The sequence below is a fragment of the Xiphias gladius genome, chromosome 9 (genome assembly GCF_016859285.1).
Source record: "Xiphias gladius isolate SHS-SW01 ecotype Sanya breed wild chromosome 9, ASM1685928v1, whole genome shotgun sequence".
NCBI classification, from domain to species: domain Eukaryota; kingdom Metazoa; phylum Chordata; class Actinopteri; order Istiophoriformes; family Xiphiidae; genus Xiphias; species Xiphias gladius.
Window position 1 is genome coordinate 7,132,427 of NC_053408.1, and position 22,370 is coordinate 7,154,796.

Sequence of the window (22,370 nt, forward strand, 5' to 3'; positions counted from 1 at the left end):
TTCTATGTACATGTGCGTGTCCTCTCCTCTTCTGTCAGGTGCCCCGCTGTGTAGAGGTGTGACCTGATTTCTGAAATCGCAACAAACACTCCTCCGTCAGAAATCATCTGATGCTGTCTGGTCCTATTTGTGTTTGTGTGTGTGTGTGTTAACACTGTACACTATGTATTTGGGTGGTTTATACGTTTAATACTTCTTCCCTTTTGATTGTCGATCCCTGCCATCAGTGAATAAGCTCCTTCACAAAATGTGAGGAAACTGTGAAAATATTGCTCAGTTTACAGTTGTAACTCTTGATATCTCAGACTTCTCTGTGTTCTCTGGTTTCTGGGTTTGACCTGACTGTATTTCATATTCAAGAATATGCAGGAACCACTGAGAGCGTGCGCACCTTCACCGAGGCTGCACAATGCTGTAATACACGATGCTCGTAAATGCACGTTCATTACGTAAATATATATATTTGGGCTTTGTACAGAGATGAGTCAGATTCAGCCTTTACGTGTCCATTTTAGTTAATCCTCTCTAGGCTCAGAGCCTTCACATTAGTTGGATCACCGTGTGTTAGTATGTGCTTGTGTCATTCTGCATTTGGTTGCGACATTGGTCAATTTTTTTCAAAATCTCTGAACAACATATGTTTACCTGACAGGGACCTCTTATGGCTGTGCGAACAATGGTAGTGGGAATTGTTATAATACTGCAAAACCTTTTAGAGAGGTACATTACCTGTCTGCTATTAACATGGGTTATGCTTTAACCAAGACCACAATAATTACCTAACCTGCCATGGCTTCAGAAAGTATTCAGACCCCTTCATTTTTTGCACATTTTATTGTGTGGCAGATTTCAATTTAAATGGATGAACCATCATTCTACACTAGGTTATCCACAATGCCGAAGTAAAAACACGTAAAAATCAAAAACTTACTTGAAAAAGTATTTGGATCCTTACTTGAATATTTGGACCCTTCCTTTGGCAGCAATGACAGCTTTGAGTCTTCTTTCGTAAATCTCGACAAGCTTTGCTCACCTGGATTTGGGGCAGTTTATCCCATTCTTGCTGGCAGTTCCTCTCAGGCTCCGTCAGATTGGATGGGAAGCGACTGTGAACTACCATCCTCAGGTCTCTTCACAGATGATCTAAGGGGTTTCAATCAGGGCTTTGGTTGAGCCACTCGAGAACAGTCAGAGACTTTGTCCCGAAGCCACTCCAGTGTTTTACTGGCTGTACGCTTCACTGTCGTGCTGAAAGGTGAACCGTCGCCTCAGTCTCGGATCACATGCACTCTGGAGCAGGTTTTCTTCAAGGACCTCTCTGTATTTGGCTGCATTCATCCTTCCCTCGGTTCTGACCAGTCTCTCTGTCCCTGCTGCTGAGACACACCCCCACAGCATGAAGGTATTAGCCAGGTGATGAGCAGTGTTTGGAGTTCTGACCAAAGAGTTCAATTTCTCTCTCATCAGACTAGAGAATCTTTTTCCTGATGCTTTAAATGCTGTTTGGCAAACTCCAAGGGGGCTGTCATATTCCTTTTATTCAAAGTGACTTCCATCTAGCCGTTCTGCAATAAAGGCCTGAATGGCTGAGTGCTGCTGAGATGCTTGTCTTTCTGGCAGGTTCTTCCATCTCTGCAGAGGACTTCTGAAGCTCTGTCAGAGTGACTGTGGGGTTGTTGGTCACCTCCCTGACCATGGCCCTTCTTGCCTGGTTACTCAGTTTGTCCGGACGGCCAACTCCAGGAAGAGTCCTGGTGGCGCCAAACTTCTTCCATTTCAAAATTACTGAGGCCACTGTTCTCCACGGAGCACTCAAAGCTTTAGAAATGGTTTTATACCCTCTCCCTGATCTGCCTCACCACTATTTTATCACGGAGGTCTACAGAGAGTTCATTGGATTTCATGACTTGGTTTATGTCCTGACACGCAGTGTGAATTGTGGGATCTTATATACACAGGTGTTAGTCTGTCTAAACTATGTCCAATCAATTCAGCTTGCTACAAGTGGACTTGAATCTGACATCTAGTTGATGTTAGCAGGTTTTTTGTGCGAAAGGAGGTTATTTTGTTGAGTTTAGCCCGACTGAGTTATTAACCTTATGTACAGTGCTCGTATAGGCAAGTGTACTTACATAAATGTTGCAACCTGGACCAGGAACAGAACAAACCTACGAAAACAGTTTGAATCAGAGCTGAACACTACAGCCACATGAACGGTGATGTGTTGACATACTGCTGTACTTATTGACGTACCTTTGAACAGTGATTCCAACTCTTGGCTTAGGAACAAAAGCGAACAAACGACATGGTCGGTAACTACAAATCTTTGAATTGAACTGAATGAAATGGCTCAAATCAGGAAAGTGATTGGGGATTTCCATCTCTAACAAATGGCTTGATAGTGGCGCTTTCTGCATGAAAAACTGGTTGCTTGTTTCCTGGCCCGTGATCTCTGTGTCCAACAAATTTAATTGAAATCGGCTGAGATACAACAACAAACGGATAAGAAAACCCAACCTCCTTGACAGTAGAAATAATCTCTTTTGTAGCAGTAAAATGATGGTTATTTTCATACAGCTTGTCTAACTTAGTGCGTCTTTGTCTTCCCCTCTGCAGGTGGTGACTGAGGACAGTTACTTAAACGAGGTGCAGAACTCAGGTAGGAGGGAGGTGATACTCCAAACACAGAACTTTCACTTTCTCCCTCCATCTGTCCTCTCCTCCTACACCATCTCTTCCCTCCGCTCTATCTGTTTTTTTCCCTCCAGTTTAACCCACATTCTGACTCAGACACTCATGAAACCCTCTCTGCTGCCGCCTCGCCCCCTTTTCTTTCTTTTATCCTCTGGTCTCTGCCGTGCTCCCACGCTAGCCTTACCTCTCCTCTTCCCTCCGGCCTGCACCCCGCTTTCTTTATTTTTTTTCTTTCTTTCTTTTTTCCTCTATATCCTTGAGAGGAGTGGAAGCCATGATTTTGATAATGGTGGTGGGGGGTGGGGTGAGGAACTCCTCCTTCTCAGGCTCATTTCCAGCGCTGAAATATCCGTGTTTTTACAGCCGCGCACACATTGATGGACAAGTGAAATTTATGTGCAGTTACCAACACACCTCTCATCTATCAGATAATAAAACAGCTCTTATAATCACGGCACTTTTTAAAAGGATGAGCACATGGATAATGGGTTTATTTTCATAATGACAATTCAGAATATGCTACACAAGATGTTTGTTTTCTCCTTTGTTGCACAAAATTGTATGAAAATCAGGTAAATGGTGAAAAGGCAGAATTTCTCCGTATTCCATATTTATTATAATGTGTGTGTTTTGTATAGAAGATGTCGCTGCCACACACCCACCCCCCATACAGCAAGCCTCCGAGTGTGAACCGTGTCAAATACTCATTGTGGCTGGGAAATGGATTACGGGAGCAGGGAGACTGAGCGTTCCCATGGCGATGGGCAGTACCGTTGTCGTGGCAATGAGGAGGGTGTTAGCAGCAGCGAGTGTTTTTGTGTGTGTGTGTGAGCGCTGCGGGTGTTGAGATAATTTAAAGAGCTTGAATGAGATATACAGGACGGGGATGAGGGAGGAGGAAGTGAAATTTAAAGGTTGTGAAAAATGGGGAATTTAATGTTGAAAATCCGACATGCGGATTTGAAATTTAAGTGAAAACAAAAACATTAACTGTTTATTTTGAGATGTCCTGCTTCACCAATGATGGAAATGAAGTTTAAGACATATTGAAAATGTTGCCTGGTTTGGTTACGTAACATAATTAAAATTTAATTTCAAGCTGACATAAAAGTTTTATTACCATTACATAGCATATACAGCTTAAAACATATTTTTATTTATTCTTTTAGCTAATCATCACCAACACAGACCGTGACAGCAAGACGTACATGTTTTGTTATCATAAAAACTATACAAAGGACATGATGTAACTAAAGTGAATGGATACAGTATGTTAGTGTAGCGTAAGAATTAGGAATCTATCACCAACAAACAGGCTGATAGATATTTGCCTCAGTATGACTTCAAATTGAACCTGTCTGCAAAGGTATACTGACAGAGTAGTGTTTTTTTCTTTTTAATGTAACTGCCCAAAGAGAATAAGACTCATTAATAAGCCACTGCTCGGGCCAGTTTCCAAACCCTGGACCTTCACAGACTGACACTGACGTCACCTGTGTCATCATCGTAAGTGCCTGAGTGCAGGAGCTCCAAACACTGCACTTTGTTAAAGCACGTTATCTGGACAAAAGCATTTCTGTGGCCAGTAAAGTGTGAAGCTGATATTTCATTTTGTGTAGTTTAATGAATTGGATTTCCTGCTGTTTGCTCCGTGTGCATGAGAAAAGCGATGTTGTTAACATCCTGTCATGATAAGACAACAGTAGCGCTGGTTAGGTGAAACAATGAAACAAGTCGATGAATGAGTTAGTTGATGGACAGAAAATAAATTAACAATAATTACATATAATAATCGATAATAATTTAATTGATTGATTTTGATTGATTGATAGAGTAACTTCTCAGGCAAAAGCGACATATTAGTTCCAGCTCCTCTAATGTGAATATTATCTGCTTATCTATGCGTTCATTTTTGTTTTTGTTTATGGCCTTTATAAACTGTCCTTACCCCACAGCCATAGATAAATTATAGATAACACAGGGACCTATAGAAATACACACATCTTTCATCACAATCACTGATTAAATCCAACACATCAGTTGCATTTTAGTAATTAACCCACATATCCCTGAGACTCTGAAGCCTTCATTCACTCCGTTTGACTGACAGGAACAATTACCATTGGATCCAAGTTAGAACCATATTCATTATCACAAGGATTTAAGTATGGATAAAGCTCCTCAGTGAAGAAACACTCAGTAAATGAGTAAATAAGTGTGGCGGTCCGTACATCGTAGAACGATATCTGACCTCCCTCATAATCCACAAACACTCCGACCCTCTCCACTTTCCCCAAGTAGATCGTTATGCCTGGAGAACTGAATGTTTCAAACTTATCTTCCAGAAACCAGATGGCCCAGAGTCCAGAGTGAGGACTCCGAACGAGTGCCCCTCTCCTCTGCACCGAAGCTCTGGCCACACCCAGGCACCATTCAGTCTTTTGACTCACAAACACCTCGAAGTAAAACTTCTGTGACGAGAAGCCTGTTTGTCCCAGAACTGCGAGATGTTCGGTGAACATGTTTGGGCTCAGTTTCTTGATTCCCCACAAACCTGAGCCATTGCTGTATCTCACCTGCTTCCAATCATCAGATAGAATGAGCAGAGGGTGAGCTGTATTAGGATCGAGCAAAATGGTCACCTCATACTGCTGAAGGTACTTCAGCGTGGCACTGTTTGACACAGAAAATTCAGTTATGTCTGTGTTCATTTTATTCAGTAACATTCGCAGTTGAGACACAGAGCTGCTCAACGTTTTCTGTATGTGCTGTATCTCCCGGTGTCTGTTGAAGCTGAATGTGGACAAGTCCCTGATGTGTGGTAGGAGGGATGGGTTTGGGAAGTTTAGGAGGAAAAGGAGCTGGTCTTTGGTCTGTTTCAGCTCCCTCAGCTTCATCGTTGACGTGTGCAGCTCAGTGAGCTCTTGCTCCATACTGCTAATAAAACCAACTGCTTGCTCTTCTGCTGCTTTTTGCTTCTCCTCGATCACTTTTACAAGCTCCGTCTGGCTCATCTGAATCTCAGACACCAGCACTGTTAAGTCCTGCACGCTGTTCTCTATCACATTTTTGGTTTCTCTATGGCCTTGTTTTACTGACTCCTTCACGGCTTGCACCTTCTGTTGCCTTTCCTGGATCATCTGCTGCACTCTTGCCTCTGTGTCTCCCAGCAGATCCTTCATCTCTGTGTACGCTTGCTGCACAGGGACAACGTCATGGTTCACGTGCTGTGAGCTGGTGCACACGTCACACAGCAAAACCTGGTCGTTTCTACAAAACAATGCAAGGAGGTGGTTATGGTCCTTGCACATCCTATCCTCAAGGCTCGCAAGAGGGTCGACCAGTGTGTGTCTCTTCAGTCCGGCAGCTCTGTGATGAGGCTCTAAATGAATGTTGCAGTAAGAAGTCAGGCACTCCAGGCAGGATTTGACAGCCTCTTGCTGGGTGTCAGTACAAATACCACACAGCACTGGACTGCCAGAGTTAGCCGTCAGCGGGTCCTGGCTCCAGATGTGAGCATCTGCCACTTGAAGCAACATGAACTGCGATGCAAGCTCTGAAATGAAAGTGTTGACCTTGAGATTGGGTCTCCTTTCAAATGTTTCCTTACAGACCGGACACTGGCAAACTGGTTCATTGTTCCAGTAGGATGTGAGACAGGATATGCAGAAGTTGTGTCCACATGGAGTGGAAACTGGTCGAGTGAACGTGTCCAGGCAGATTGGACAAAGAAACTGCTCCTCAGATAAGAGACTGAGGTTGGAAGCCATTTCTGAAAGGAAAAACAAACAAACAACTAATGAAAAAACAGTTTAATTGATGAAAAAACACTACGCATTCCTACCTACCTCACAGATTCAGAGGTCATTCTTGACCTAGGAAACAGCTCTTGCAAAAAATAATCCCACCACAAGGTGTATGATCTTCGTCAGCGGATGGAGTTTGCTCATCTGTCACTGAATTGTAGATGTTAAAATTTTCTTTTTTTCTGAGCACTTTAAAGGTACCCTTTGGTGTTTTCTTCCAAACAAACTTTGTGTCTATCCTTGAGGCCTTACAAGTGTGTTGAATTTATTTAGAGCTGAATCAATTTGATTGAAGTTTATTAATAAATTAGTTGATCGAGAGAAAATGAATTAATTTCTTTGGGTTTGGACTGCTGGTCAAACAAAAAAAGCAATTTGAAGACAGCAGCGTGGGTTTTGGGAAACTTTGAGGGGAATCTTTAACTATCTAATAATCATTTATAGACCAAATGATTAATAATTAATCAAAAAAAACATTCATTTGATTAACCAATAATGAAAATAATCATTAATTGTAGCCCTAAATGCATTTCCTACTGAAAAACACCTCCAGAGGCAATTTCTTTTGAAAAATTCACTTTTCGCAATACCTCCACTAACTGTCGATCAGTGGAACATTGTGTAACAACACCAACACCCCATCCACTGGTGTGTGATCTTGCACGAGATACACAACAAAGCAGGGATCCATTCTTCAAAATGAATTGCTCCAAAGCACTTCAAGGGGTCAAGACTCCACAGGGTACCTTTTAAAGTCACATTAAAATGGAAGTTAAAGCATCTTTACCTGTTTCAATGACCCACTTCGATGTGAAACAGAATATGTGGGCTGGTTTTATAGAGATTTAAATTAAATCGTCACCATGTGCTTGGATCACATAGAAGTGGGCGCGGCCTTCATGACTGCAGAAGGCTGGTGGTCTCCCACACCCCCTCACCCTTGTTGCCAGATCAGCAAGGGGACGTTGAGGGGCAAATAAGTAAATATTTCTTAAGGAAACTCTTTGGAAATGTAAACAAAGTTTCTGCCAGCGGAAATCCAAACACACACCTCCTACCATGATGTTTGCTCTGCTAGCTACTATGACCCACAGTAAAGTGCAGCTTTATATGAGGGGAGGGATACGTCAGTTTGACTTCACATTTGACTGGGTAAATTCATGAATATGCCCCTGAAATCGGGATGGATCATCAAAAATATTGTAACGGAAAAAGGACACAGAAGGATTTTGTTTTACAATACAGGAAAAAATGTTTTTGGACCTATTTTTGGCCTATACCAAGAGATAAATGAACAACTGACACAAAAACACCGGTTTAATTAGAGCCTGGAAAGTGCATTTTTCATTTCTCTGCACCTTTGAGGGCTTCTCAGCCACAATAAAAGCCTAAATTAACATGACCTCAAAAACAGCAGTTAAAAAAACACCATGATATCATGATTGATCTTGAAGACTCAGAAAAACCTAGTCAATGCTCCTTGTGGTCAGCTATTTTGTTTCCAAACTTTGAACTTTTTAGCCAAAGTGAGAGAGAAGTCCTTAAAGTTCGTTCAGAGAAAAACACCAACATCTACAGTTTCATAACAACTGGGCAAACTCTGTTTGCTGATGAAGATCATCGGAAGTGAAAGCTCACTAAACGGACTTTGTGATCAGATCATTTTGTCAACTAGACAACACATTTTGTAACTGCGCTGGCGTAAGCAGCAGCATTTCTGAACAGAGAGCCTCAAATTAGCAGAGAGCGGGATTAACCTGTAATCTACACGCAACATAGATTTCACCTCTTATGTGTTATAATGAAAGTTTGGCTCAGAGACGGCTACTTACGTGTGTCGGTGTAGGTGTGTCACGCAGAAAGAACAACTGGAGAGCAGTTGGGTTGTTTCCCCAGAAAGGCCTGAACTTTCACTTTCATCCTGTGTCATGTGTCTTAAAGGGACACACACGTCTTTGTGTCTGGAGAAGGAAGCTTTTTTTTAGGTTTGGGTACCAATGAGGGCTGTTTCTGGGTCCAGTGTCTGAGTGCGCTCTGTATTATTTATTGTTTGAGGATAGATTTCTGTTATTAGTTCGGTGTATTTCTGCCTGATTGACTTCCTCTTTCTCAGACTCTCCAGTGCTTTCACTGCTTCCCCCCTCTGCTCTTTCTCTTATCTCGCTCCAAATTGGACTCAGTGCGTTTGTATCTGTATGTGTGTGTGTGTGTGTGTGTGTTTCTGCTTCAGACTGCACTGTAGTGTGTGTCTCTGTTTCGGTCACTCTGCAGCAAAATCTGTGTGCGTTTACGTGTTAGCATGCGAGGTGGGCATAAGGGTTGCCCTGCGTAGATAATGCTCCAGGACGGCCAAGCTGTGTGTGTCGAAGAGATAAGACCGTTGCTGGGTACTGAAGCACCTCCACCATTAATCATAGTTTAGTAGCTGCAGAGCCTCGAAAACCCTTAAAGCTTCAGTGTGGAAAGCACTGAAATTCTTGAGAGAAAGTAGAAACACAACAAGGCACAAATATACCATTACATACAAAAACCTTCACTGTTGCTTCTTCCTGGTTTTGGGGATTTCCATGCTCTAAGATTGGTTGATGAAGGAAAGCAAGGAAATAAGACAGGATAGAAAGACCTAAGCAATTAAGGATCATCGATCATACAGGCTTATGCTCCTTCTCGATCACTGCGTTCCTCCAAGGAACGGCGACTTGCATTGCCATCCTTGCACACAAGTTAATCACAGTGCACACTGTTTTCGTTTGTGGAACGAGCTACCAAATGTAGCAGGGGCGTCCCTATCCATCTTCAGGAAACTACACCTCCTCTCCTAACACCTCCAACATGCATAACCGGCACTTACTGTGCACTTCTTTACCCGATCTCCTTGCACTTTATCTTATTGAGCAGACTTAGTGCTTAGCACTTAATTCAAGTTCTCCTACTGTACTGGAGCTTTAGTGTTGTCCCTCACTTATGAGTCACTTTGGATAAAAGCGTCTGCAGATGAGTAAATGTAAATATAAATGTAAATGAAAGGAATGACAGACAAGCTGGGAGAAAAGAAGGAAGCTTAACAAGAAAGGAGAGAGAAAGAAAGAAAGACGGAAAGAAATAAAGGGATTAATCTCATGTTGTTAATGTAAATTTTGAATCTGCAAACCCCAAAGTGTAAGCAAAATTAAATAAACAAATCAGACATGATAAAATTGTTAATACGAATAAACACAGAAAAAATATATAAATGAACTGATAAATTGTGAAATGGTTTGGTTGGCTGAAAGGTGAAGGTGCGGTGACAACTTTGCTGTCATGAATCATTTATTATATTTATTCGTATTTGTTCACATTATGATTTACTTCATAATGTCTTATTGATTTGTTTAATACTGAGCACTCTGGGGCTCCATACGGAGTAACTGGACAATTTTACGGACAATATTTATGGACAATTCACACGTGAAAACATGAATTTCATGTCATTTCTGTCTTTGAGGACATCAGGGGCTTTCGAGACACTAAACAACAGTCCACAGCGACACCACCAGCTCTGTGAGGCTATGCTGGGGCACAGCTCAATGCTAACATTAGCATTTAGCTCATGTTTAGCAGGTGTAATGTTAGCCATGTTCACTGTCCTCAGTTTTTGATGGGAGTGTAAGTTTTCAAGTATTTGGTTCATGAGACAGAATATTAGGAAAATGGAAATTGTGACCTGACGACGGCGCTAGAAGGAAAGTAAGGGGATCACCAAAGTCATAACAATTCATCCGGATTTACATGAAATGTCCCATAAACAAAGATACAGTGGTTCTTTATATTATCTGCTATGCTCCTTCTATAAATCTCATCAAAACAAACAAACGTCCTCATTAAACGTCACTTCAATGTACTGTAACGCTTTGCACCTTTAAAGTTGCTTTGCACTTCCGAGTGTATTAGTATGTCTGGTGGCTTTATGTGTACTGCTCTGCCTGTTACGTTCTGCAATGTGATTTCCTGTTCATTAATGTGTGATGGAAATTTTTAACAGGCTACAGTGTGTAAGCTCCTCTGCTTTATGGCCTAATTTTGGTACACTTTGATGTCAGCAGTTTCCCTCTCAGTCTGTCTAAGCCTCACTCACACATTTCGCCCCCTCGGAGAAGATTACTGCGAGTATCTGGCCACCACCATGTTAAACAGGGGCGGTTTAAGGTGATGGAAATTTTACCAGTTCAACACGGATCAGCGAGGGTGAGTGCATTAGGCACGATCCTGCTGTGGCGGACGACAGCATATGAAAATCATCTGTGTAAGCTTTTATGTTCAGATAAAAATACAGACATGGGGATAATGCGATTTGAATAACAGCAATTCCACTCCTCTTTCCGCTACCAAACTTTCCCCATTTCACTCCCTTTTATTCACATTGTCCTCTTTGACCCAAATCCTCCTCCTCTCATCCAAAGAATCTTATTCTCCCATCGTCCTTAGCATTTGATTACTCTCTTCCCCTCCCTCCCTCCTTCTGTCTCTCTGCAGTGCCTCTGTCCTGCTCTGAGGGATTCACAGAGTTGGGATACTACAACGGCACAGTGTCCCAGACGGACTCTGGCGCCCCCTGTCTGAAGTGGACTGAGTTTCCGGACTACGTCATGCAGTACCCGGGCCGAGGGCTGGGCGACCACAGCTACTGCAGGAACCCGGACCGAGAGTCCAACCCCTGGTGTTTCTTCAGACAGAACTCTGGAGCCATTGGATGGGCCTACTGCGACTGCCACCAGGGTGCGACCACAGACCACCAGGATGAGACTGACCTAGGACCATTTGTCAAAATCATAAACTTTATTTGTATAGTCCCTCTTTAAAACAGAGTTACAAACTGCTTGACGATTTAGAATAAAACAAACAGATAAGGGACAGTAGGCATTATCAAACAGTAAAATCTGTAAAAAAAAAAAAAAAAAAAAAAGAATAATTCATGCTTCCTTGCGCCATTGTAAATTTCATCTCTATCAGCCATTTACAAAATTGGGGTGATTAGTTATAAGAGCATAACACAGGAAGAAACCGGGGCGTCAGCTGATGATTGCTGTCATTATCGAGAAATCTGTCGACTTTTTTCATTCAATTGATCCTGCACAATAAATCTGAGGAGTCGTGACACGACTAAGGAATACAAAAAAGGAAATAAGTTTCTGCTGTTTAAAGTGATGTTGTATAATGTTGTTTCTCATTTGTGTCTAATCTTTGCATTTTTCTTGTGAGACCCATGTACACACTGCCTCCTTTTAAGGGGTCCTAGGTCAAAAAAGGTTAGGAACCAGTGGTTTTTCAGTCTATAAAATGTTAAAAAAAATTCTGAAAAGGCTCATCACAGTATCCCAGAGTTCAAGGTGATGTCTTCATATTAATTGCTGCAATCCAAAACACCAGAGAAATTCAGCTTGCAGTGAATGTTTGGCATTTATGCTTGATTGGTGACTTAAAGCTGAACTAATCGAAAAAATTCTACGAACACTGATAAAATAGCTTTTTAGTCTATTTTGGATAATTGTTTTGGTTTTCCGGCCCGCAAACTCTGCTCTCGTCAACTTCATTGCGAGCAGACAGATGTTTTCAACTAGCAAAAACTCAGATAAACCCACTTTGTGATCAGCACCAAACAGCAGACAGTGACAGGTAGGGTCTAGCCGATGAACACAGTGGAGCATTTAGCAGCTAAAGAGCCAAGTAGTTCCTTCAAGAGTTGGTGACGAACAAAACAGAGCTAAAAGAGAGTGAATATTGAACTCAGTTTTGTCAGGGGGCTGCACGTGAATGTAAATAGGCAACTGTCCGCTAAAACGTTTTCAACAAAACCATTGTAAGGTCAACGTTTTCTTTACAGCTTAATCTGTTGCCCCCAGTTGGCTAAAAAAAATATTTATGCAGCTATAAACAATTAATGGATAATCAAAATTGTTGATTTATTCTGCTTTTATGGCCTAATCAATTACTTGACTAATCATTTTGCCACGAAAAGAATACCATAGAGATACCACAGCATTTGACATTGTATGTTTATGTGACTGTCTGTGCGACTGTACATGGTGAGGCAGGTTTCTACGGCGTCACTGTAGACAAACATCTGACCATCACTGCTGAATATTTATGTGTTTCCTGAGCATTAAACCTCCTCGTCTCTCTGCGGCTTTTTCAGGTGCTGCTCGTCTGGTTGGCAGCTCGTCCTCCGGCAGCGGGCGGGTTGAGGTCTACCTGAACGGCCAGTGGGGGGCGGTCTGTGACTCTCACTGGACGGACAGAGACGCAAGTGTGGTCTGCAGGCAGCTGGGCCTGGGGTAGGAGGAAACAAAACACAAGTTCGATGAGTAGTGGAGAAAGTACTCAGATCCTTTACTTAAGTAAAAGTACTAATGCCACACTGTAAAAATACTCCATTACAAGTAAAAGTCCTGCATTGAAGATGTTACTGAAGTATGTAAGTATAAACAGGAAAATATACGTAAAGTAATAAAAGTAAAAGTACTAATTGACTAATTGTCTCGACTTTACTTGTTTATACTGTTAGGTAGTTTAGTTTATAACAAAGCATCAAATTTTATAAACTTTGAAGGCAAATTGAAAAGTAACTAGTAGCTAAAGCTGAGTAAGAGTAAAAAGTAAAAATATTTCAGGCTGAAATGTTTTACAGTAGAAGTATAAAGTAGCATGAAAAGAAAATACTCAAGTACCTATAACGTTTACTCGAGTACAGTGCTTAAGTAAATTTGTTCTCCTTGGCGTTGTCTCGTTCTAACAGGGACATCGGCACAGCACTGCGGCACTCGCAGTTCGGCTCGGGCTCCGGCCTCTTTCACTACGAGCGTCTGGGTTGCCGGGGGGACGAGAACACCCTGGGCAAGTGCCGAAGCAGGATGTTCGTCACCGGTGACTGTAGCCATGGAAACGAGGCAGCAGTGGTGTGCGCACCGCCAGAAGGTCAGTGTGACTTCTCCAGCGTCATTGTTACCAGACCTGAATACCCCCCCCCACGTACCTGAGAGATACAGATTTATTTATTTTTTATTTATCTTGTTGAGAGATTTATTTTTATTTTTTATTTTTGATATAGAATACTATGTAGTAATATTTTATGCATCCCCTACTGGCAGTAATGTACTTAATTATTGTCATGCTGATAAATTTTAAATAAAAATGAATTTGGGGGAGACAGAGACTATCTAAGGCAGATAGGGGGGAAGGTGCTGGTTTTCAGGTGTATTTCTACATCCCCCCTCTGCTCTGCAGGCAGCGGCCCGCCCCTGCGTTTGGTCGGCGGCGAGGAGGACTTCGAAGGTCGAGTGGAGGTGTTTCATGCTGGAAGGTGGGGCTCTGTCTGCGATGACCAGTGGGACGACAGAGATGCCGAAGTGGTGTGCAGACAGCTCGGTTTTGGGTATGTTTGGGGTTTTTCCACACCACACCGACTTATACCAAGTCATCCTACTTTATTATCAGGCTTTGGCTACACAGAGATTACTTTTTAATGGGATCAGTTCATTATTGGTTTCGGTCTTATCATGGGATCTGTTGACAGTAAAAAAAATACAGAACATCACCATCTTGTACCAGGGTATAAATAAACAAGCTACTGGAAACAGACATCACCATGGGTACTGACAGATGCCTTGCCCACTCACCTGTTGTGCTATGCTATTCGCTATTGTATTGTATTGTATTGTATAAATCTGTTTTATATTTGACAGAGTAACCAGGAGGAACATAAATTTGTAGACTGTCTCCTTCTTCTGTCTTTAAAAGCCCATCAACAAATAAAATTGAGTTATTTCCCTGAAGCTATTGAGTGAATAACCATTAGTGAGCTGGAATAGTTTAGTGTCAAGGCTTCGGGGGAGAGCACATGGGAGTTGTTTGGATCAAGGTTTTCTCATTTCGTCAAAAACCAAAGACAAAATCTCCAGGAAACACCTCTGTTTAGGTAGATTACATCTGAATCTGTGTGGGTGTTTCCTCCTTGTGTGCAGAGTGTATATCCTGCAGAGAAGGTTTAACATCTCTGACAACTTTGGGTGTCAAACAGCGATGAAGTCGTAGCTGTGTAGAGAGAGAAATCATTCCGTGTTCAACATTAGGTGAAATGTCATCTCCTCAAACCCCGGGGGACACCTCGCCATCTGCGTTCGTGCTTCTAAATATTACATGTATTGATGCTGATGCACGGGTTCTCACACAGCTGCACACAGGCACTGATGTGTTTTGACACTCAAAGACAAAATGAAGTTAAAATGATTTGTTTTTTCCCACCTGGATAGTCCCCCCCCCCCGCAATAGATATATGTGTCAGACATTTATGGTCTTTTCAAGCTCACAATAATCGAAACAGCCCCCTCCCAGTGGACATGTTTAAATTCTGCAACAAATATGATTTTTGACAACAACCATCCCTCTATTCACAGCTGTATATGTCACATGACAAGACACAGGCCATTTTCTACTCTAAAAGCTACATATACAGTAAAATAATAATAATAGAAACCATAATAACTTCATTATCCAGTTGTCTAGATTCATTCTGCATATTCTATGCTTCACTGTGCTTTTAACAAGCACTTCTGCATATTATTTTCAGCCTTAACATGAGCTTCAACTGTACACACAGGAGCAGAAATACATCGACACACTCAAACACACAAAAGCGCATGTTGTAGCATTTCGGTATCAATAAATCATCATTGCATGCATGCAACAACATCTTTGTAAGAGTTATTTATTATTTATTTGGATGATTTGATTTTGTTAGACATACGCTTTATTTAGAGACTATTCTCTATTTGTTCTTTTTTTGTTTTGTTTAGCAAGAACTGGGCAGCACTACGAGTACCTCAGGTCTATATCCAGTAGGTAGGCAGGTCACTTGCTCTGTTGGTCTGTTGGTTCAGACTGAAATATCTCAAAATCAATCACATGTATTGCCATGACATTTTCTACAGACGTTCCTGATTACCAGAGGATGTGTCCTGAAGACCTTGCTGTTTCCCTGACTTTTCTAGCACCACCATGATGTTGACATTTGTGATTTTTTAGAGAAATATCCTGAAAAGTATTGGACTGATTGCCATGGATTTTTTTTTTTTTTTTTTTGCAGATATTCATGTTTCCCTTGAAATAACTTTGATGACACCTTACCTTTTCCTCTAGCACCTTTATCGCAATGTTAGCATGCTAACACGCTAAACTAAGATGGCTAGTAAGTTTACAAAAAACAAACAAACAAGTAATTTACAGCAATATATTTGGCAGCAAATACTTTGAGTTATGGAGGCAAATCACTCTTGAAATATCACTTAAGATTTTAGGATACTGTTGAGAAGTTGCTTGTGAGCCACTGTGTCGGAGGGTTACTATCATATTTAACCCTGTTTTCCAGCTGGAGGATCCCTCATATCTATAAAATCAATATCAAAAACCAAGTACAAGTGTCAAGTCAAGTCAAATTGCAAAATTGCCTCAAGTGGCTTTACAATCTGTGCAACGTCCGTCCTTGACAAGTGTCCAGACCACTGCTAAACTTCAGATATTCCAATAGGATTACCAGCAGATACCCCGTGTCATGACAGTCTTATCACTGTTAAAAAACCGGCCTCCTCTGTGTGTGTGTGTGTTGTAGGGGTGTGGCGAAAGCCTGGTCTTGGGCTCACTTCGGTCAGGGTTCAGGCCCGATCCTGCTGGATGCTGTGAAGTGCACAGGAAATGAGCTATTCCTGGATCAGTGTCCCCATGGTGACTGGGAGCAACACAACTGTGACCACATGGAGGATGCTGGGGTCTCCTGCAGCCCTTATACAGGTACATGTACACACACACACACACACACACACACACACACACACACACACACGCACACACACACACACAGGCTACTGTACACACTGATAGGTTAAAGCTGCTATTTATAGCCCCCGAAGATCAATAAATTATAACCACATGAAGCAGCAACATCCTCTGTGCGACAGGCAGAAACAGGATTAATGGGAGTTAGGAATGAACATATCTCCTGGCATGAAACAGCAGCTACCAATCATCTAACTAGTCTAAGTTTAATAATTAATCTGAAAATGATATATTCAGGTTAATGTTAATGGCAAAAGTAGCATCTGTAAAATATAATCTTGCCCCGTGGTTGCATAGTCACATGTATCTGCATTTAATCACATTTACGGTCCTGATGGACTTAATAATGACCCCACTATGAAACTGTTTCAGATGGCGTGGTGCGTCTGGTGGGGGGAGACAGTCCCTGGGAGGGTCGAGTCGAAGTTTTCCACAACGGTGACTGGGGAACTGTGTGTGACGACCATTGGACCCAGCAGCATGCAGAGGTGGTCTGCAGACAGCTGGGCTACAGGTACAAATACTTGGCCAACACTGTTTTTTTTTTTTTTTCTTATAGTGATAAAGGCCCTGAAAACCTATTTTCTCAATAAGTTTCTTGCTATGAGTAAAGAAGTCCTACACAAATACTCCTAATTTTATGCCAAAATTCAAACAGTTTGGATTCTATAGTATAAGAGTTTCTTTTTGTATTTTTTTCTTTTGTTTGTTCTCTTCTCACTGGTTTGAATTGGCTGGGATGTCTGTACACCAATCAGGACCTTCCAATATTTGAGCCACAATCTGATTACACGGTTGTTTTTATTATCGTGTTTCTCACATACTAGTCAGGGGTGTGGCCAACAAGAACAAATAAAGGCCAGTCTCTAAGAAAGGCTTGGTTAAAAAAAAGAAATTAAGTATAATGTACATTTCCACAGCACTAATTCCATCATTACTGCAGTAATGTGTGTTTCTAAGTTTCTGTTTTTTAACAGAAATAATGTCTTGCCGTACACCGGGTCAGTGTCGGCAAAACTCAACACCTCCTGATGTTTTTCCGCCTAGAATTTTATTGTGAGGAAGCTGGAGGACGTGCTGATTCTCATTCAAATGCTCATGCAAAGTGGCAACCTACCATGACTCTTGCCGTACTGATGGAATTAGAGCTGTGCAAATGGACATAATTGCTGAATTTATCAAGACAAAAGGTAAACACGGAAGACGTTTTGAGCTTGGATTAACTGGGGAACAGGGGAAATTAGAAATAAAGTCCTGTTTCTAATATAATTACATTTTATTAAATCCCAACCACACAGTCCTGAGGCAGATTAGCTGAGCTTTTTCTTAAATAAATACACTTAAAGATTAAATGAACACCCCTAGAACATTTTGCCTTCACTGACCTCCACTGGTTTAACTTCTCACCTTGCTGCTGTGATGTAAATGTGCACTACAGGACCCTGTGACATCGCTGTTGGGTGTGGTTACAATTGCAACAAAGCAGCTGAAACCAAATTTATCTGGGGCTTTAAAGTATAGTGTATTTCTGGTACACAGTGACAGCTACTCTGGTTTTCAGAGCTTGGGTGAGAGCATCAAAAGAGATATGCTGCGTAAATGAAAATTGCTTCTTTTTTATATGCAGAGTTAAAAAACTACCTTCTTTAAAGGTGCTATATGTGGGTTTTTGCTATTGCCACATAGCCAACGTTAGCATTACCAGCTGTTTACTTACCAGTCTAGAAGAAACGTTGCGAGTTCAGCAGCAAACCTAATTTCATTTACTCGCCAAGAGCCGTCTAAAGCAGTGGAAAGCGGCGCCAATGTTAACTCTTGTTTTGCTTCTATCTCAATCACTTCTTTTCCTCCCTACTGAAGTTAGCATGCTAACCAGCCAGCCCCGGCCAGTATTCTCTCGTAATACCACTTTGTGACTATTCGTCACTGTAGCGTCTAATCTGCCCTTTGTCCAACATGAGAGGATGAAGAAGTAGCGCTGCCCAGAGGGAGTATTCTAACCTCTTGTCTTGGGAACGCAACAATGGCCAAAGCTCTTGGCAAGCTGACCATTATCACCACCACCACCACCCACCCCCAGCAAGAAACCACATTCGGACGAAGAGAAAACTTACTTGTAGCACCTTTAAATTGTCATTATCATTATTTAAAAGCAACTCAAATGTACAATTTACTGCTTTACTTTACTAGTCACTTAACTCATGTGCTGTATGTTTTGTAATTAAGTCATATGATACATTGCTGTACATTACATATTTTTAGTTGGAGTAATTTCACATCATTTTATTGGACTTTTGCAGGGACAAGTTTTATCATTGTTACTCCAAACTATCATTATCATTTCATTATCACTAAAATGATATTATTTCATTATAATTAAAGTTATATAGGAGTATGAAGTTGCCGAGTCATGCAGGGTAATTTTGTTTTCTACCTGCTGTTCTGTATTGTGCACAGTTGGGACAGAAAGATGAAGTTGGGGTGTTTTTTTTCTTGCTGTCCTGGCACTGGTTAATATACAGTGTGTTTCCAAGAAAGCTGCAGCCTGCTTATTTCCCAGGAGAAGCTGTGCTATATTGAACATAAAGAATTCAAAGTAACAGGGAAAATACATCAGCCTCACTTTTAATATGCTGGAGTTATCTGAACAACTAATATTCCACTTCTAGTTTTGAGTATTTGGACAACTTTGATAACTTTTCTCCAAAATCTACATGACATGAAACTGAAAAGACCGGTGTCCATAATAGTAAATAACCACACTTTACAAGAGGAGACATTAACCTCTTCTCCACCTTCAGGGGCCACGCTGAGGTCGCGTCAGATGCTACATTCGGCGAGGGTGTCGGTCTGATCCTTCTGGACGACGTCCACTGTGAGGGATCTGAGACCTCCCTGCTGGACTGTCGTCACGGGATTTGGGGGCGGACTGACTGCTCCCACAGCGAGGACGTCGGGGTTCGCTGCAGGGGCCGATCCAGCCACGAGACCAATGAGGTGCCGGTTGTCGCACCTTCCACAGGTAAGAGATGAGAGATGAGTATGAACAAGGCCTGCATGAATAATTGATTCAAATTAGGTCCCGATGAGGCTAGTTCACTTCTTTAGTTTTGTAGTCCTGAAACCTGTCTCAAGCTATTCGATTATTTCTTTTATTTTATTTTTGATAATAATCAGGCCCAGTTAACGATAATATGAATAAAAGATGCGGAGAGCAATAAGGTGACTCAGTATTTACTCAGAATTTAGTCACAAAAATTTTGATTCATAATTTTCAGAATTTGTTCAGAATCCAGAATAATACAGAAGAATTTAACCTTTTATTAATATTACAGCTTTTGATAGAAACAAAAACAAAACATTTTAGTGAAACATAAATCTAATTTCTAATGAATTTTTCAAAGCTCGCAGCTTCAGACAGTTTTAGTGCAACAATCAGGACTATATGCTCCACATTCGAGTAATCTGTATGTCACTTGAGAACAGACCAGGCTGCTGCGCAACGTTTGGAGAGGTTTTGTTCACTGGAAAGCAATTACATTCAGAGGACAGGGAGGGAAGAAGAAAGAGAGGAAGAAAGAAACCAGAAAAAGCTATAGTCTATCATAGAATTGCACAGCAGAAGTTTTTTGACTGTGCAACTGCAATTAATTTTGTACCAAAAGGCCAAGCTGTCCCTGCAGAGTGCTGTTCTAATGCCAGGCCATGAGCTGTTTACTTGACTTTAGTAAACTCCTGCACAAATGCCATCAGAATCCACTTTTCTATCATCTTGATACTAAACACAAGATGCAGAAGATCTATCTATCTATCCATCTATGAAAGAATAAAACTAGTTCTGTCTCCTTTTGTGGCATTGTATCGTTACCTCATTGTGAAAGAACCGGTGTATGTCTGTCCAAAGAGTGTAAATGCCACATGTTGACAGCAGAGAGAATGAAGCCTTGTTTACTGTCTCAGCACTCCAGAGGTCCTTTCGCCTGCTGTCGACACAGACGGTCCATTAGAATGAGAATAGAGGCTGAATAAAGACACACCAGGCCGCGGATGACATTTTAACACTGTCAGCGGACATATAACTGCTTCTCAGAAAGTGGAGACTGGGGTATGTAGATGTAAGGACATGAATATCAATAAGTTTTGTGGGGTTTTTTTTTTTTTTCTGTCAGGTCCCCTAGTGCGTCTTGTGGGTGGCAGCAGCAGGAAGGAGGGTCGAGTCGAGGTGTATCTCCATGGTGACTGGGGGAGTATTTGTGACTCAGGCTGGAACGACCTGAATGCGGCCGTGGTGTGCAGACAGCTTGGGCACAGGTGAGTGTCGATAAAAGAAAAAGAGTCTGACAAAAAAAAAAAAAAAAGCACAAAAATTCATGTTCTTTCCCAAACGTTTTCTTTTCAGTGGCGGAGCCGTAGCAGCCGGAGGGTTCGGTCAGGGGAAAGGGCCCATACACCTGGACCAGGTGAGGTGCACGGGGAAGGAGGAGTTCCTGGGAGAGTGTCCCTCTCTGGGTCAGAGCTTCCAGGGCTGCAGGCGCAGGCAAGATGCAGGGGCGAGGTGTGACGTCACGCCGCAGGAGTCAAATGTTCAGGCCAAGCCTCAAGAACTGAGCTGTGGGCTGAGGAAGCTGGTGGAGGAGGAGAGCAAGGGGAGGAACCAAGGAGAGGAAAAGCTGCTCAGGTAAGATTTAGGACCCAATGTGGTGGTAAAATAATATGTCCAAATCTGTGCCTTTGTCCTGGTCACATTGAACTGACAATGAAACCTAATCTGTGACATTTTTTAAAGTTATTCATTTCCAAACACTCCACCTGCTACTTTTAATTCAATTGACATAAACTAACACAGGGGCTTTTTTGGCCCCCGTGGGCCTGATGCCCCGGGGCAGTCTTCTACTTTCAGTTGGTGGTATTTCAGCTTTGAACCACACTTTGTGCAAAACCTTCAGAAACCCAAACGTAGAAGAAAAGATGGAATTTTGATCACGCTCTTTTCACGTTCTCTCCCAGGACCACGTGGCCATGGCCGGTGTCAGTGTGGCTTCAATCCCAAGGAAAAGATGGTGGTCCTCTCTGCAGCGGCACTCTGATCAGCCCCTGCTGGGCCCTGACCTCTGCATACTGTGTCAGCAGGTAAATCTGACGCTGAATTATAAACCAGTTACTACGCTGGAGGCACCTTCAGTGTTTCCACCAGAAACGAATGATTATCAATCAATAAATTGTTCTTTCACCCTCTCTCTCATCTCCCCTCCAGGTTTGGCAGCGATCCGTCCAAGTACGCGGTGCGTGTCGGGGCGTCGGAGGAGACTCTCACCCCGGAGCAGGTGGTGGTTCACAGGAAGTTCAAGGGTCAGAGCGGAGGTCATGATCTGGCTTTGTTGCGGCTGCCCAGCTCCAAGAGTCACTGTCTGACCTTTGAACCTAACACTAACGCAGCATGCCTTCCTGCTGCAGACACAGCATCGGGGGGAAATACTCCATCCTCCTGTGTTGTCACGGTTACCGCGGGCTGGACAGGACCAGGTATGTGTTTTGTTTTTTTTGTTTTTCTGTCCAGTGTTTATGCATCTTAAAATCTTAAAATCAACATCAGAATGTATCTGGAAATATGTTTTAGATACAAAACCAGCGCAAAGCAGTAAGAAGGGTTAGAAGATTGAAGATTTGGGACAGCAGCCTTACATTATAGCCTCATATTCACATTAAAAAGACATATTTAGACTTAATATAAATAATAATAACTAATACGTGCAATAAATTGAACTTGTTGCAGGTTTTGGCTGCTTATCTCTTCATGTTACAACCATGACAAATTAAAATTAATCTAAAAATAACCTGTTATTGTAACTCTGACTTGTGAGCTCTGTTTAAGAGCATGTAGGGCTGCAACTAATGAATGCTTTAATTATTAAAATCTGTCGATAATGATTATTACTAAGTACTTATTTATACGATGTCAGAAAATAGTGACGAAAGTCCCAACCTGACGTCCTCCTGTTGCTTGTC

General features: G+C 41.9%; 1 protein-coding gene and 1 pseudogene across 1 annotated transcript in view; one reads left to right on the forward strand and one right to left on the reverse strand.

The window, feature by feature from the left end:
• LOC120793965 (neurotrypsin-like) overlaps positions 1-22,370 on the forward strand; it is a 37,699-nt gene that overhangs the window by 2,909 nt on the left and 12,420 nt on the right. The window contains exons 2-13 of the mRNA XM_040134440.1: positions 2,617-2,659; positions 11,013-11,255; positions 12,673-12,811; positions 13,273-13,451; positions 13,761-13,908; positions 16,141-16,319; positions 16,737-16,878; positions 19,166-19,386; positions 20,534-20,675; positions 20,764-21,042; positions 21,372-21,494; positions 21,619-21,887. Of these exons, the coding sequence (XP_039990374.1) occupies positions 2,617-2,659; positions 11,013-11,255; positions 12,673-12,811; positions 13,273-13,451; positions 13,761-13,908; positions 16,141-16,319; positions 16,737-16,878; positions 19,166-19,386; positions 20,534-20,675; positions 20,764-21,042; positions 21,372-21,494; positions 21,619-21,887 (2,107 nt within the window). The remainder of the gene's footprint in view (positions 1-2,616; positions 2,660-11,012; positions 11,256-12,672; positions 12,812-13,272; positions 13,452-13,760; positions 13,909-16,140; positions 16,320-16,736; positions 16,879-19,165; positions 19,387-20,533; positions 20,676-20,763; positions 21,043-21,371; positions 21,495-21,618; positions 21,888-22,370) is intronic.
• Positions 3,192-8,430, reverse strand: LOC120793969 (annotated as a pseudogene).